Below are 18,037 nucleotides of genomic sequence, written 5' to 3' on the forward strand. Positions count from 1 at the left end.
GGAGAGGTGTCTATTCAGCTCCTCTGCCCATTTTTTAATTGGGTTCTTTGTCTTCCTTTTGTGGAGTTGTATGAGCACTCTGTATATATTGGAAATTAACCCCTTATCTGATACATCATTGGCAATGATGTTCTCCCATACAGTGGGTTGCCTTTCCATTTTGATGATTGTTTCTTTTGCTGTGCAGAAGCTTTTTAGTTTGATGTAGTCCCATGTGTTCATTTTCTCCTTTATTTCTGTTGCCTTAGGTGATGTATCAGTGAAAATTCTGCTCCGTATGATGTCCGAAATTTTGTTGCCTACATTTTCTTCTAGAATTTTTATGGATTCACGGGTCACATTTAAGTCTTTTATCCATTTTGAGTTTATTTTTGTATATGGTGTAAGTTGATGGTCCAGTTTCATTTTTTTGCATATAGCTGTCCAATTTTCCCAACACCATTTATTAAAGAGGCTGTCTTTACTCCACTGTATGCTCTTGCCACCTTTGTCAAATATTAATTGAGCGTATTGCCTTGGGTCCATTTCTGGGTTTTCAGTTCTGTTCCACTGGTCTATATGCCTGTTCTTGTGCCAGTACCAGGCTGTTTTGGTTACAGTGGCTTTGTAGTATAACCTGATATCTGGTATTGTGATCCCTCCAACTTTGTTCTTCCTTTTCAAGATTGCTGTGGCTATTCGGGGTCTTTTTTGGTTCCATATGAACTTTTGAAGTATTTGTTCTAGTTCTATGAAATATGTCGTTGGTATTTGGATGGGGATTGCATTGAATCTATAGATTGCTTTGGGTAGTATGGACATTTTAATTATGTTAATTCTTCCAATCCATGAACAGGGTATGTGCTTCCACTTTTTTATATCTTCCTCTATTTCTTTTTTCAATGACCTGTAGTTTTCTGCAAATAGGTCCTTTACTTCTTTGGTTAAGTTTATTCCTAGGTATCGTAATTTTTTTGGAGCGATGGTAAATGGGATTGTTTTTTCAGTTTCTCTTTCTGTGAGTTCATCATTGATGTACAAGAATGCCGTCGATTTCTTGACGTTAATTTTGTATCCTGCTACTTTGCCAAATTCATTTATTAAGTCTAATAGATTTTTGATGGAGTCTTTAGGGTTTTCTATGTACAATATCATGTCATCTGCAAATAATGACAGTTTCACTTCCCCCTTTCCAATTTGGATCCCTTTTATTTTTTCTTCATGTCTACCACAGCTTTTTTATCCACTCATCTACTGATGGACAGTTGGGCTGTTTCCAGATCTTAGCTATTGTAAATAATGCTGCTATGAACATAGGGGTGCATATATTCTTTCTGATTGGTGTTTCAGGCTTCTTAGGATATGTTCCTTGAAGTGGGATCACTGGGTCAAATGGCAGTTCAATTTTTAATTTTTTTTGTTTTTATTTTATTGTTATTATTTTTTTAAACTAATCTTTATTGTTGAATGTATTACAGATGTTTTTCCCTTTTATCCCCTTTGACCTCCTCCTCCCCACACTATTGTTGGTGTCCATTGGTTATGTATATATGCATAGAAGTTCTTTGGTTTATCTTATTCCACCCTCCTTCCCCCTTTCCCTTTGAGGTTCATCAGTCTAACAACCAATCTGTACTTCCTAATTCCTTCAGCTTTTTTACCCATCCCCCCAGCCCCTCCTATCTGGCAAGCAGCAAAAAATTCTCTGTATCTATGAGTCTGTTTCTGTTCTGCTTGCTCATTTTGTTTGTAGATTCTGTTGTTGATAGATATATATTAATTGCCATTTTATTGTTCATAGTTTTGTTCTTCGCCTTCAAGAAGACCCTTCAGCATTTCATATAATACTAGTTTGGTGGTGATGAATTCCTTTAGCTTTTTCTTGTCTGGGAAACTCTTGATACGACAATCGATTCTAAATGATAGCTTTGCAGGATAGAGTAGTCTTTGTTGTAGGTTGTTGCTTTTCGTCATCTTGAATATCTTTTGCCACTGCTTTCTGGCCTGCAAAGTTTCTTTTGAGAAATCAGCTGACAGTCTTATGGGAGCTCCTTTGTAGGTAACGGACTGCTTTTCTCTTGCTGCTTTTAAGATTCTCTCTTTGTATTTAACCGTTGGCATTTTGATGATGATGTGTTTTGGTGTGGACCTCTTTGGGTCAACTTGTTGGGACTCTCTGTGCTTCCTGGACTTGTATGTATGTTTCCTTCACCAAGTTAGGGAAGTTTTTTGTCATTATTGTTTCAAATAATTTTTCAATTTCTTGCTCTTTCTCTTCTCCTTCAGGCACCCCTGTGATGCAAATGTTGGCACACTTGAAGTCCCAGAGGCTCCTTACACTATCCTCATTTTTTTGGATTCTTTTTTCTTTTTGCTGTTCTGGTTGGGTGTTTTCTGCTTTCTTATATTCCAAATCGATGGTTTGCTTCTTGGCTTTACCTACTCTACTATTGAGTTTCTGTAAATTATTCTTTATTTCAGTTAGTGCATCCTTAATTTCTGATTGGCCCTTTTTTATGTTGTTAATGTTCTCACTAAGTTCCTCGGTGGTCTCGTTAAGTTCCTTGAAGGTCTCACTAAGTCCCTTAGATGTCCCTGAGCAACCTTATAACCTGTGTTTTGAACTCTGCATCTGTTAGATTGCTTATCTCCATTTTGTTTAGTTCTTTTCCTGGAGTTTTGTTTTTTTCTTTCATTTGGGACATGTTTCTTTGTCTCCTCATGTTGGCTGCTTCCCTGTGATTGTTTCTATGTATTAGGCAGAGTTGCTATGCCCCCTAGGCTTCGTAGGGTGGCCTACTGTTGTAGGTGTCCTGTAGGATCCAATGGCACAGTCTCCCTGATCACCCCAGCTGGGCCCTTGCAGTGCACCCCTAGTGTGGACTACACACCCTTCTGTTGTAATTGAGTCTTGATTGCTGTTGGCACGTCAGTGGGAGGGGTTTACTCAGGCTGATCAGTTGCAAGGACTGGGTGTGCCCACTAGCCATTACCTTGGAGGATCAGCTGTGAAGGGGCCCACCACACAGAGCACCACACTTACTTCAGCAGGGCTCTGGTACCCACTGAGTCTACTTATTGAGTGTGTCACTTGTGGAGGTGGTTGGGTGGTAGTGTTTCAATGTGGTCTGAAGTTGTCTACTGGGTGTGCTGGCTCTGCGGCAAGGTCAGCCACTGCCTGTGCCCTATCCAGGGCCACCTGGCATAAGCTACAAAGTGAACTGCAGATGGCTGCTTCTTGTGCTGGGCTTGGAGGTGTCCAGGAAAAGCCAAGTTGTGAACCAAGGCTGGCTGCTTCTAGTGCCAGGCCTGGGGCCACTTAACGAGAGGTATGGGGCTCACTGAGTCTGGCCCCTTTTGAGCCTCGGTTCTGCACCACTCTTGTGGGCTGTTGGGTTGCACAGGCCCCTCTGGATCCCCAGTTCCCACCGTTCTTTTGGGCAGTTGTGTTGCACAGGGCCCAGTGGAGCCCCATGTTCTGCCGTTGGTGGCTGGGGAGTGCTGCTGCCCAGTGGGGCTCAGCTTCTGCTCAGCCATTGCTGTAGTTGTTGGGGATGGTTCTCTGCTGCTGGTCTGTGCTTCTTTTGCCTGGGGATGGATGTCTGCTCCCCAGCCTCTGTTGCTGGGGGTATATCTCAACTTTGATCGGGCTGCTACTGCGGGGAATGATGCTGAGCTCCCAGCCATTTGCGGTTTCCGTAACGGGCACCTGACAGCTCCACTACTGTGCACTGGTCTGTGTTGACATAGGGTATCCACTGGTCTGATGGTGCCAGGTGCACTGGTGGGCTCAGGTACCAGATGGTGCTTGTTTAAGAGATTTTAGGAAACTCTGAAGCAGGATCCAAGACAGGCCAATCCAATGGTAAAGCCTTTGGAAACAGCTTGGGTGGGCCTGAAAGTTGGGTGGGGCAGGGCCTCAGGGAATCACTAGGGTGGGGCAAACAGTGTGAGCCAGGTTGCTGGAGTCCCAGATATGGCGGCTGTCTGCCAGCCCTGTGGCGGAAGGGCTCACCAAAGGAAAAACGGCCTCTACCATCATGTCTGTTCAGGAGAAAGCTGCCCTTCCAGCTCTCGTCTGGATGCCAGACAGCTCAGCTCTTCCCTGTTCTCTGGTGCCCCTCAAGCTGCCTCCCCTTGGAGCTCAGAGGGAGCAGGTCTGAGTAAGTCTGTTCGCAGACCCTGCTGGGGCTCCCGCAGCCTCAGCCTTTTTCTGCCCCAGTTCCTGCTGGTTTTTCCAGCCAGAAGTTACGGGGATTCTTTTCCTCGCACTGGGACCCTGAGCTGGGTGCCTGGTGTGGGACGGGGACCCCTCAGTCCTCAGGAAGGACCTTCCCAGCTGAGGTCTCTCCTGATTTTTATCCGCCACACGTGGTTGTGGGACCAGCCAGTCCGCGCCCCTGCCCCTCCTACCAGTCTCGATGTAGCCGCTTTAATTCCGTAGTTGTAGGACTTCCATTCAGCTCGATTTCAGGTGGTTCTGAATGGTGGTTGTGTTGTAGTTTTGTTGTAATTTAGATGTGGTTGTGGTAGGATGTGATACCATGTTTACCTATGCCGCTATCTTGACTGGACTCCTCAGTTTTTAATTTTTTGAGGAAACACCATATTGCTTTCCATAGTGTCTGCACCAGTCTGCATTCCCACCAGCAGTGTACTAGAGTCCCCTTTTCTCCACACCCTCGCCAGCACTTGTTTGATGATTTGTTGATGGCAACCATTCTGGTAGGTGTGAGGTGATACCTCATGTTTTAATTTGCATCTCTCTGATGATTAGTGATGTTGAGCATTTTTTCATATGTCTCTTGGCTGTTTTATGTCCTGTTTGGAGAGGCGTCTAAAAAATATGGAACACTTCACGAATTTGCCTGTCATCCTTGCTCGGGCCGTGCTAATCTTCTCTGTATCATTCCAATTTTAGTATATGTGCTGCTGAAGCGAGCACTATTCTAATAAAAAAAATTTTTTTTTATTTTTATTGATTTTAGAGAGAGAGGAAGGGAGAGGGAGAGAGAGAGAAACAACGACGAGAGAGAACATTGATCGGCTGCCTCCTGCACGCCCCCACTGGGGATTGGCCGGCATCCTGGGCATGTGCCTTGGTGGGGAATCGAACCGGACACCTCTTGGTGCATGGGACAACACTCAGCCACTGAGCCACACTGGCTGGGCGCATCTTCTCTAATTTTAAATCCTGCAATCTGCTGTCTTCTACTAGAGTTGAGACTTTTTAAACTTTGCTTTTGCATTTATAGCTTTATCTAATTCCATGTTGTGGAGTGAAGCTAAAGAATATGGGACAGAGCTATAGGTAGACTAATGGATATCACAGAGAAGATTTGAGAGAGTGGTTGTACTTGACTTTGAATCCCTGGCTATATTTTGGCATGCCAGACTTAGAGCTCAAATCCAAGTCTCTTGAGGTCTTGTGTTAGTACCACCACTTAGGGCCAGGCTTAGGCATTTCCCAGCCTGTTCAGAGTTTGTTTTTTCTGACCTAATTTTTCTGACCTTATTTACCTATTCTCTCCCAGAACTAATTCTGGTTAATACCCAATAGCAGTACACTGGGATGTAGTTTACAGTCACCATAGTTTTAATATTAATGGTAAATTTGTTGTTAATTCTTTCTATGTGAAAAGAATTTTCCATCATGGCATGGTTTGCCTAGGCAGATGGTGAGTTGCTTGTTAATGGAATTTAGCAGAAGCTAGATGACCATTTGATAGGAATCTTATGAAAGGTTTTGTTGAGTAGAACACAGAGGACTGCATTGAATAATCATAATCTCAATTTTGATATTGTGTGATTTTAAGTAACAGCAATACATAAATGTAAAAGTAAATACTTTCCTGTTGTGACATTTGCTGCTACTGTGAGTAATGCCAGCATAGTTTGTGAATATGAGATATGTAAATATGGCATGAGGGAGAATAACAAGGAATATACTTTCTTGGAAACTACATTATGAACATAGGATAGGAACTCTATTTTTATGTCTTGTGTGCTAGACATTATCTGTGACAAATGAAGTGCAAGACTTGTTCATGTTTATTTTCCTCTTCATTATAATGAGATTTTTGAGACATGAGCTGGGCAAGGAGAGGAGTAACACTGTTTACTGTGAATTCTGTATTTCCCAGCCCCTTAAAATATTTGGATTGCCCAGCTGGTGTGGCTCAGTGGATAGAGCATCGTCCCATGGACTGAGAGGTCCTGGTTCAATTCCCAGTCAGGATACATGCTCAGGTTGTGGGCTCTATCCCCAGTAGGGGGTATGCAGGAGGCCGCCAGTTGATGGTTGTCTCTCACGTCGATATTTCTATTTCATCTCTCTCTCTCCCTTCCTCTCTCTCTAAAAAATCAATAAAATTGTTAAAAAAAAAAAAAGAAAAATATAAAAGGCTAGAATGTTAAAGAGGCTTTTAATATTAATAAAGATGCTTTAATATTACTAGCCATAGTTACCCCTTATTGATTTAAACTTACTGTTGATTCTTTTCCCAGTTTCTAGAGAGATGGCTTTCAAAATGGAATTAAGGAATTTATCTTTCTTGTTTGTTCCAGTTTCAAAAATAATATATGTATTACCAAAACATTCCGTAATTAGATAAGTATATAACACAGGCAGTTAAAGTCTCCTGACATCTAACCTCCTAGAGGTAACCACTTTTTATAGTTGGTGGATTAGAATAAGGAAATTAATAATAGCCCTGGCCAGGTGGCTCAGGATGTAGGTTTGATCCCCATTCAGGGCACATACAAGTCAACCATGAATGCAAAAATAAGTGGAATGACAAAATCACTGTCTGTCTGGCTCTCTCTCCTTCCCTCCCTCCCTCTCCTTTCTTTTCTAAAAATCAATAAAAATAAATTTTAAAAAGAAAATTAATAATAAATGTATAATTCTCTTTTTAGATTAAGGTGTTAGCTAATATATTGAAATCATTTGGTCCATAATGTTTTCAAATTAAATGCCTGACAATTCAGGTGGTCTGTTCAGATTTTATTTTTTATCTTTAGGGAGATTATACGAAGAAAAGCTGTTCTGGCATTATACAAATTCCATCTCATTGCTCCTAATCAAGTACAACATATCCATATTAAGTTTCGGAAAGCACTTTGTGACAGAGATGTTGGGGTCATGGCTGCTTCCTTGCACATATACCATAGGATGATTAAGGTAAGTTGGAAATTTCAATAGGTACTAAGTAGTTGCTATTAGAAAAATATAATTATGGAAAAAGAACTCAGATTTTTCAGTCAAACGCTTAATTAACATTTCAAGTTTTTATTATTGACTTTTGAATAGTAATTTTTTAAAGTTGTTGGTAGCTGAATAGGAGGCACATTATAGAATTATTTTTTTTTATTGTTGTTAATCTTCCCCCAAAGATATTTTTGGCATTGATTTTTAGACAGGGTGGAAGGGAGGGAGGGAAGGAGAGAGGGAGAGAGAGAAACATCAATCAGTTGCCTCCTGAACATGTCCTGACCAGGGATCGAACCCACAACCTGGGTATGTGACCTGACCAGGAATCGACCCAGCGACCCTTCAGTGCACTGGATGACACTCCAACCACTGAGCCACACTGGCAAGGGCAGTTTGTTTTTTTTAATGCCTGAAAGTTTTTCATGTTAGTAAAGAAGCATAGAAAAATGGTAGGTAGGAATGTGATTGAAATTTGTAGATTTGTGGTTTTTCAAGCAGTGATTGTGTTTTATACAGCTTCATGGGATGCATAACAGCTTATAGAAATGAGGAGAGCCCATAGGGGTTGTGCAGGGTATAGACTACAGTGTTGATGCCATACACTGATACTGGATCAGCAAAGCTAGGAGGGTGGAATGGTATAGTAAAAAAATTTTCTAAATGGTGACATGCGTTTATACTAATTCATCCCCAGTGTATTGCCTGAAACCCTTTATATATTTGTGAGAGATTTCATGAGTTTCTCATAACAAAATGGAATATGCTGTTGAATTCAATTTAAAATTATAGAACTGAAGGTATCTTCACTTTAATGCCTTGTATTCCAAAATGGTATGGTATACATAGATATCATTTAATAAACTTTGAAAGAGCTGTTATTTTCTTTCAAAAAAACGTGTCCTTGATATATAATAAAATTACAATGACGAATCTAGTGTTCATTTTGAAGTATGTATATTTAATTTCCCTAGTCCAATAGATTAGTCAGATAGATAATCAAGGCTCACTCAGAAACACAAACATATTTAAACATATGGGGTTAATTCATTATTAATAGACAGATTCACCGGTTTTGGGGGTTTAAATGTTTGAATAGCCTTGGCTGTGCTCTGTGCTCTTCCACGCAGAACACATTTAGCTCATTTACCTGAGAAGTCTTGCCAAGTTTAGAGATTGCAAACAGGCCTAATTTTAATCAAAAGTAGAGATGTTACAGCCCTTTTTCAGTATGCCAGTTCTTTTTACTTTTTGATTTAATTGCTTGGTATTAACTATTAAAGGTTCTCTATAAGATGTAATTATAAGAACTTTTGAAATGTGATTATACCATGTGTGAGAACAAGTAGGGAGTGGTGGGAGCTTTTTGGGTGATGATTCAGCTTTGGATTGGGTAGCCATAGGAGTGTCATCATGGAAGAAATTAAACAGATAAGAGCACTGTTTCATTAAATGTGAACATGAAACTTCTAAGACAGTGGTTCTCAACCTTCCTAATGCCGTGACCCTTTAATACAGTTCCTCATGTTGTGGTGACCCCAAACCATAAACTTATTTTTGTTGCTACTTCATAACTGTAGTTTTACTACTGTTTTGAATCATCATCAGAAATGTGTTTTTTGATGGTCTTAGGTGACCCCTGTGAAAGGGTCGTTCAACCCCCAAAAGGGGTCGTGACCCACAGGTTTAGAACCGCTGTTCTAAGGCAACATGTATTAGGTTAGATTCTGTATGGCATTTCAATGAAGTCTATTTTATATGTATTAAGACATTATTATTAACAAAGTTTTTTTGTTTGTTTGGTTTTGTATTTTTGGATGTAGGAGAATTCATCTGGATATAAAGACTTAACTGGGAGTTTTGTAACAATTTTGAAGCAAGTAGTTGGAGGAAAGCTCCCAGTAGATTTCAATTACCACAGCGTCCCAGCACCGTGGTTACAAATTCAGCTCTTGAGAATACTAGGACTTCTAGGAAAAGATGATCAAAGGTAAACTAAGTAAAAAAAAAATTTTTTAACTTATCTTTATTTTTGAATGTATTACAGATGTTCCTCATTTTTCCCCCATTAACCCCCTCTTTCCCATTCCTGCCCCCCTCCTGCCTTTCCCCACACTGTTGTCTGTGTCCATTGGTTATGCATATACGCATATAAGTTCTTTGGTTTATTTCTTCCCACCCCCCAACCCCCCTTCCCTTTGAGGTTTGTCAGTTTAACAACCAATTTGTACTTCTTAATCCCTTCGCCTTTTTCACCCATTCCCCCAACCCCTCTCCCATCTGGCAACCAACAAAATTTCTCTGTGTCTATGAGAATGTTTCTGTTCTGCTTGTTCATTTTGTCTGTAGATCCAATTGTCACTAGACATGTATTCATTGCCATTTTGTTTGTTCATATTTTTTATCTTTTTTTTCAAGAAGACCCTTCAAGCCCTGGCTGGTTTGGCTCAGCGGTTGGAGCGTGGGGCTGTGGACCAGAGAGTCTCGGGTTGGGTTACCGCTAGGGGCGCGTACCAAAAAAAAAAAAAAGGGGGAGACCCTTCAACATTTCATATAATAATGATTTGGTGGTGATGAACTCCTTTAGCTTTTCCTTGTCTGGGAAACTCTTTATATGGCCACCGATTCTAAATGACAGCTTTGCAGAATAAAGTAATCTTGGTTGTAGGTTCTTACTTTTTATCACCCTGAATATTTCTTGCCACTCCCTTCTGGCCTGCAAAGTTTCTTTTGAGAAATCAGCTGACAGTCTTATGGGAACTCCCTTGTAGGTAACTAACTGCTTTTCTCTTGCTGCTTTTAAGATTTCTCTCTTTGTCTTGAAACTTTTGCATTAAAAAAAATTTTTTTTATCCTCACCGGAGGACATTTTTTGATATTTTGTTCAGATAGAGTTGGGGTGGGGGTGGGGAGAAAAACATTGATGTGAAGGGGACACATTGAGTGGTTACCACCCACACAACCCAACCAGGGCCAGGGACAAACTGCAACCGAGGTACATGCCCTTAGCGGGAACCGAACCCGGGTCTCTCTGGACCGTAGGCCAACGCTCTAACCGCTGAGCCAAACTGGCCAGGGCACCTTTTGCATTTGATGATGATGTGTCTTGGTATGGACCTGTTGGGGTTCATCTTGTTTGGGACCCTCTGTGCTTCCTGGACTTGTATGTCTGTCTGTTTCCTTCACCAAGTTAGGGAAGTTTTCTGCCATTATTGTTTCAAATACGTTTTTGATTTCTTGTTCTCTCTCTTCTCCTTCTGGCACCCCCATGATGCGAATGTTGGCACACTTAAAATTGTCCCAGAGGCTCCTTACATTATCCTCAATTTTTTCGGATTCTTATTTCTTTTTGCTGTTCTGATTGGGTGTTTTTTGCTTCTTTTTTTTTTAATCCTCACCCGAGGACATTTTCCCATTTTTTTGTTTAGGTAGAGTGGGAGGGGGAGAGGGGAACAGAGAGAGGGAGAGAAACATCGATGTGAAAGGAACATATCGAGTGGCTGCCACCCGCACGACCGACCAGGGCCGGGGACAAACTGCAACTGAGGTACATGCCCTTAGCGGGAACCGAACCCAGGTCTCTCAGGACCACAGGCCGATGCTCTAACCGCTGAGCCAAACTGGCCAGGGCTGCTTCTTTATATTCCAAATCGATGGTTTGCTTCTTGGCTTTACCTATTCTACTATTGAATCTCTGTACATTATTTTTTATTTCAGTTAATGCTTCCTTCATTTCTCGCTGGTCCTTTTTTATGCTCTTGAGGCCCTCACTAAGTTCACTGAGGTTCTCACTAAGTCCATTGAGCATCCTTATAAGCAGTGTTTTGAACTCAGCATCTGTTAGGTTGCTTATCTCCATTCCACCTAGTTCTTTTCCTGGAGTTTTATTCTGTTCGTTCATTTGGGACTGTTTCTTTGTCTCCTCATTTTGACTGCCTCCCTGTGTTTGTTTCTATGTATTAATGAGAGGTATGGGGCTAGCAGAGACCAGATGCTGCTTGTTTGAAAGAATTTAGGAAAACCTGAAGCAGGATCCAAGACAGGCCAATTATATGGTAAAGCAACTGGCAACAGCTTGGGTGGGCCTGAAAGTTGGGTGAGGTGGGGCGGGGCCTCAGAGAAGCACCAGGGCAGGGCAAGCAGTGTGAGCCAGGTTGCTGGAGTCCCAGATATGGTGGCTGTCTGCCGCCCCAGGGATGGGCTCACCAGAGGAACAAAGGCCTCTGACAGCTCGTCTGTCCTGGAGAAAGCTGCCTCTCCAGCCCTCACTCCAGTGCCAAATCGCTCAGTTCTTACCCATATGACTGGTGCCTTTCAAGCTGCTTTCCCCATGCTGGAGCCTGGAGGGTGTGAGTCTGAGTAAGTCCGTGCGGTGGTCCTTTAAGTGGAGCTGCCTGGGGCTCCAGCCGCCTCAGCCTCCCTCACCTTCAGTTCCCACTGGTTTTTCCAGCCAGAAGTTATGGGGACTTCTTTTCCTGGCACTGGAACCCTAAACTGAGAGCCTGGTGTGAGACAGAGACCCCTCAGTCCTCAGGGAGGACCTTCCCAGTGGAGATATTCACCTGATTTTTATCCCCCACACATGGGTGTGGGATCAGCCTGTGGATCCTCCGTCCCTCCTACCAGTCCTGATGTGGCTTCTTTAATTTCGTAGTTGTAGGACTTCCATTCAGCTTGATTTCAGGTGGTTTTGAATGATGGTGGTTCTGTAGTTTAGTTGTAACTTTGATGTGGTTGTAGGAGGACATGATACCACGTTTATCTACGCCTCCATCTTGCTAAACTAAGTAAATTTTATAGCCTTAGGCTGTAGTCACCTGGAGGGTTCAAGATAAGCAAGATTTCCCTAATGCTTACTTAGAGATAAGTAAACCACTTTATTAGAAGTATATAGATTCAGGTTGCTGGGATAATCCTGGCTCTCTGCTTATCTAAATCCTACTCTTAATGAAAGGTACCTCTGAAGCTTTATATCTTCTGCAAAGCTTTCTTAGTCATTCTAGTTTAGGGGTTGGGAAACTTTTTCTGTCAGGGACCAAATAATAAATACTTAGGTTTTGTGAGCTATATGTTGTCTGTTGCAACCATTCAACTCTGCTGTTGTATAGCTCAAAAACAGTCATACACAATACATAAATGAGCACAGCTAATAAAAAAAAACCTATTTATGGACATTGAAACTTGAATTTCATACATTTTATGTGTCATGTTATTTTGATATTTTCCCGCAATCATTTAAAAATGTAAAAATCATTCTTAGAAGCAACTATATAAAAATAGACAACTGGCCAGATGAGGCCTCCAGACTATAGCTTGCTGACTCTTGCTCTTGTTGGATGTGAGCACTTCACCTTCTTAATTCATTTGTCTAAATTATTTTTTAGCCAATAATTTATGTTTTATGGGTATTTTCCCAAATATATATATAGTCATTTTTTATTTTGCCGTAGTTTTTCAAACTTACAGAAAAGTTCCAAGAATAGTACAAGGAGCTCTTTTATGCCCTTTACTTAGATTCATTTGCTCCTTCTTTCTCTCTCTATGTGCATGTGTGCACACATTATACTTATTTTTAATATTTTTCTGAACGTTTGAGAGCAAATCCAACTAGATTTTAGTTCCCTTGAGAACAAGGACCATGGCTTGAGTCCCTGAAGTATTTCTGGCTTGAGGAAATAATTGCTAATCAGTGACTTTATGAGATATGGTTCTCTTTTATGCAGCAGGATTCATTTATATTCTGATTCTTACTCTATCTACCTTTATGAAGTGATTGCTCTCTAGGCTGTTGCTTCTAGTAATGTCTTGTCAGCATCCATTTGCCCGTGAACTCCTGATAAGTGCTAACTGGGCTGTATCACTCTTGGTATTGCTGTCTTACTTTTTTCTGTGTTTATGAATCTCAACCCTGATTGAAACTTAGAGTGAAAATCTGGATGTGATAGAGAAGACACACACATTAGAATTGTTTGTCCTAATTATATTTTATTTTTTGTAACTTAACCTATCTTATTGTGGGGCTCTGGTTGGAGTTCACTGGAATTCTCTTTCAAAACCACAAATTTCATAGTAATGCATCCAGACCTTACTGGTCTAAAAAGATTTACTGCCATCATATGTTGTCAGGAAGGAACTTTGTGGTTTTTAGTAAATTAACTGAATGTATTAAGTCATTATCTTCTTTTTTTCTTTCATGGATGCATTTGGGGAATACATACAGTGATGATTGAGAGCGCCTACCTTCAAAGTGCTCATTTGAATAGAAATTAGACACAATTAAAGTGAATAAAAATTGGAACTTTTATAATGTGGAACATTAAAATGTTTTCTCCTTTGTTGTCCCAACTCTAATGAGGTTTTTATGTTAACACAAATCTTATATTTAAGACGTGATTAACTCATATGGTAAAGGAAAAAAATGTTATTTTGTAAAATAATATTCTAATGTATTTAGTGTCTGCTATGACAAAGTAATCGCTTGAGCTAAGGCCAACTCGATTCTAATGTATTTAATTGAAAGAATTAATTTACTAGAAGTCTTATATTGTTGGACTTTTATATCTGTTGTTTGAGTATTTTCTTGTGTTTTGTAGCATTTTCCTTCTTAGGTTATTTATATTTAGCTTGATCATGTCTGCAAATGTTTGTACATTTCATGTGGTTAATTATGACTTATGCCAGACATTGACTTTAAAAATTAAGAGACTAGACTGTAATCTAGGTAGAGTATTACTAAATTTTGTGGGGGAGGATTTATAATATCTACTGTATGGTTATTATCAGTGGAAGAAATGCTTACATAATAAAATGAAGAAATTTAGAATAAAGTAATGGATATTTATACTTTGGTCAAGACAGAATAAAAGTACATTCACTTCAGATTGAATTTTATAGCTGTGTATTTGGAGAAAAAAATTTTGATAAAGATATACATACATGTTACGTAATTTGTATAGCCCCAGATTATTTTGATGTTTTTGCTTGTTTGCGTAATAGTGTACTTTCTCTGCTAGACTACTGTGTGTATTCTATGTCGAGGTAGTTTTTATTTCTGTTGGTGATTTTTGAATTTGTAAAACATGTAAAAATACTAGCTGAGAAGCCATAGTTTTCACACTGGCATCTTGGAGAGGAGTTTTCCAGGCAGGAAGACTAGGGCTAAGTTCTGTAAAACACTGCATTTTCTTACAGTATCTACCTCAGTCCAGTATTATAATGGTAATCAGTGATCATGAAGACACAGGGATGGAACAACTTTGTTAATTTTATTTATATTTAACATAAATGAAAGCTAAAGTTTTCTTTCTGAAGAACTCAATGCTGCTCAAAGAAAGACTAGTATTTGAATACTTTAAAAAAATTATATGGTTTAAATACAGATATTGTTCTGTCTGGAATAATCTGGATATGTGAAGAATTATAGTAACTTGAAACAGGTAGAATATTTTATTATAAAGAAAAATTTTAAAAGATAGTGTGTTCAATCAAACAGAAGCCTGATTTGTAAACTAGGTACAGGTTGAGGAAAGAATCGATTGACTTCTGTTTATCTTCAATGACTAGTCAGCTTTGATAAAACAGGAGTTAAACTCATGAAAAAGAGGAAATGGAATCTTTAAAAAGTGAAATTTATAACTTCATAAAATGAATTTTTTTTTCACTTCTTTTCTGTAGATCCTCAGTTTTAAAGAGAGAGAAGTTTGAAAAACTATGTTTTATTGGGTTGTAATACTATAATTCTACTGCAAATAAAATATCTTTTAAACAGGACAAGTGAATTAATGTATGATGTTCTTGATGAATCCTTACGAAGAGCCGAGTTAAATCACAATGTCACATATGGTAGGTAACATATGTAAATGCTACTCTAATGACTAACAGTGTTTTTCAGTATTATAGCTGAATTTGTTTTAGAATACTGCAAAATCCAGTAGAATTTTTTTTTTTAAATCCTCACCTGAGGACATTTTTGCATTTATCTTCAGATAGAGCGGGAGGGAGAGGGGGGGAAGAGAGAGAGAGAAACATCAATGAGACACATCGACTAGTTGCCACCCACATGACTCCAATTGTGGCGGGGACAAAGTGCAACCGAGATACATGCTCCTAGTGGGAACCAAACCTGGAACTCTCTGGTCCGCAGGCTGACGCTCTAACCACCGAGCCAAATTGGCCAGGGCAAAATCCAGTAGAATTTTATATGCCAATTCTTAAGGTGATTCTTTGGGTTATTTTCAATGAAAGCATTGAATAACTAGTAGAAATAATTTGAAATTATGGCATTATTTTACATGTTGACCTACATTTATTTTTATATTTGTCTCTTTTTTAAGACTTTATGTTTTAAGAGAAATTATCTCTTGATTGAAAATATTCATCAGCTTAGTAAACCTGTTCCACATTAAATTTTTTAATTTTTTATATTGGGGAGCGAGGGAGGGGAGGAGGGAGAAGGAGGCGGAGGAGAGTGAGAGCCGCAATTTCAATCTATTCCACATTTAATAAGACAGTTCTTAAATGCATCAATTAGTCAACTAGTTGTCAAATATTTCTTAGATTTCTGTCATTTGTCAGGCCCTGTATAAGATACTTGGAATACAGCTGTGAATAAAACGGTGTTACCATTGAGCCCACAGACCAGAGAGATGGAAAGGGCCAGGCGCTGTAAATGCTATAAAGGAGAATTGCAGGTGCTGTGGGAGAGTATAGCAGCTAGTCTTAGGTGTGAGGCAGAACAAGGAAGGTTTTTATGAAAAGTGATTATTTAAGAGCACAACTGAAGGGTGAGTAGGATATAGATAGGGATATATATATATATGTGTGTGTAATACACTATTTTGTGAAGAGACTAGTTCTTTATATATAATTTTATGTAATTTGAAAAAGTAATTTAGTGATAGGAGACAAGTTTGGGGGGAGGAGGGTGGAGAACTCAGAAAAATAACCAAAAAAAACTTCCAATCTTAATAGCCAGAGGGAGGAACTATTAGTTCTTTATTGATCGGTCTGAGAAAGCTCAGTGAAGAAATAGGGATATTTAAAAGATAGAAGTAAAATAGTTTGAATTTTGCATGCCCTGGAGAAGAGTAGAAGAGACATGGAGAGATATAATTCAAATGAGTCATTTCTTAATCTGATGAAGTACCGTGAAGCAGGGGGTGAAGAGCATCACTGGTTCTTTCAGACAGTGGTCAGCTGTGGATCTTTAGGAACAATGGCTGTAGAAGTGTACGGTAGAGGGCAGAAATTGAACTAGTTCAGTTGAAATAAAAGTGCTTGACAAAGATGCAGTAGGAATAAGGAGAAAGGATTGCATGCATAAGACTCATACAGAAAAAAATAATGCAAATGGTAGTGAATTGGGATAGTAAATTTAAAAAGATTTATGTTTTGCATGTATGAATAGTAATTAAAGGCAGTAAGAGTGGTTTATTCATTTGTTCAATCAGTATTTATTGACTGCCTACAAAACAAAATCTTGATTTGTAAACTAGGTATAGATTGAGGAGAGAGTTGATTGACTTACTTCATGCTAGGTGTGGGAGAGTAAAGGAAGAATAAGGTAGACACAGCCACTACCCTTATGAGTGTATAGTATAATGAAGAGTTGATATTATCAAGGATCCTGTTGTGTAACGAGAAGAGTGAGGGGCCAGAGACAAGGATGACCCTTGTTGAGGCAGGTGGTTTGGCTAGGAGCTGTCAGGAGATCCAGAGAAGTGTCGGAGTGTTTGCAGGCACCTAAAGTAAGTTGTTTTGCTTGAGACAGTCAGTGTCTAGGGTGAAAGTTTGAAAGGCTCTGGAGGAATTCTGCTTAAAATCAGTTAAGAATCATCTGTTTTTCTTTCAGAAAGCTTTTTTTTTTTTTTTTTGTAATTGCATTTCAGCTTTAATTTTTTTATTTTTTTGAATAGGTAATATATGCACATGGTTCAAAATTCAAAAGGTACAAAAAGGTATACAGTGAACAGTAAGTGTCCCTTTGATCCTTATCACCTACCACTCAGCTGCCCTTTCTGGAGATAACCACTGTTACCTGTTCCTTTTGATTTGGAGAATACTGTATACCTGATGGAATAGTTTTTAATGTTTTCCGCTAGGACACCCTTCTCTTACTAAGATGCTGGAACCAGCCGGCACCAACAGTTTGTAGGCTGTCAGTCCAGTGTTTCACCCTTCACAGAAACCTTACAGTTTCTATTGGTTCATTTATTTCCTTTATTCATCTTTCCATCATTATGCTTTTAATCCCATATTTGTATTGATATAGTTTATAGCTAACATTGATTTTTATCAATAGTAGCGTATTCTCTGGTAATCCTAATATAAATATTTTATTGCTTAAGAATATGAATTTTAAATTATAAACTTCATAAGGGAAGGGACTGTGTCTCTCTTATTTGCCAGCATATCCCAGAGTCTGGCACTGGGTTAATCAATGGATAATATGTTTTAATTGAATGGAAGGAAAAGAAAGTTATTTTATTTTTATCAGTTATCTACCTGATTGAGTTACAGTCTTAATACTTTCCAAACCATATTTTTATGAAATTTCATTATTATAACTTACCTTAGTGTCAAGGAATAAATCACATGAAAGACATTTATTGAGTATCTGCTATGTGCCAGGCATTGTATAAAGTGATGTAAAGGATATGAAGAAGTATAAAATCTAATTTTTGCCTTTAAGGAATTTATAATATAATGGAAGAGATAACTTATTTATGAAAGCATAATACCTGTGAAAGGCAGGATGCAAATGGGTGGGTACAGGGAGTCAGTATTACAGGAGTTCAGAGGTGGTAGAGATCACAGTGATTTATTGATGTAATAGGACCCTGAAAGGTA

General features: G+C 39.2%; 1 protein-coding gene and 1 non-coding gene across 8 annotated transcripts in view; one reads left to right on the forward strand and one right to left on the reverse strand.

The window, feature by feature from the left end:
- Window positions 1-18,037, forward strand: part of AP4E1 (adaptor related protein complex 4 subunit epsilon 1) — a 74,349-nt gene that overhangs the window by 17,059 nt on the left and 39,253 nt on the right. For all 7 annotated transcript variants that reach the window (XR_004959336.1, XM_036260077.1, XM_036260097.1 and 4 more), the window contains exons 6-8: window positions 7,003-7,162; window positions 9,013-9,179; window positions 14,958-15,031. Coding sequence is in view for 6 of the 7 variants with exons in the window: in XM_036260077.1 (XP_036115970.1) it covers window positions 7,003-7,162; window positions 9,013-9,179; window positions 14,958-15,031 (401 nt within the window). In the remaining variant the exon portion in view is untranslated. The remainder of the gene's footprint in view (window positions 1-7,002; window positions 7,163-9,012; window positions 9,180-14,957; window positions 15,032-18,037) is intronic.
- On the reverse strand, window positions 4,820-4,924 carry LOC118621412. Its single transcript, XR_004957688.1, has one exon. It is a non-coding gene; the product is annotated as a U6 spliceosomal RNA (small nuclear RNA).

The sequence above is a fragment of the Molossus molossus genome, unplaced genomic scaffold (assembly GCF_014108415.1).
Source record: "Molossus molossus isolate mMolMol1 unplaced genomic scaffold, mMolMol1.p scaffold_m16_p_1, whole genome shotgun sequence".
In the NCBI taxonomy this organism is placed as follows: Eukaryota; Metazoa; Chordata; class Mammalia; order Chiroptera; family Molossidae; genus Molossus; species Molossus molossus.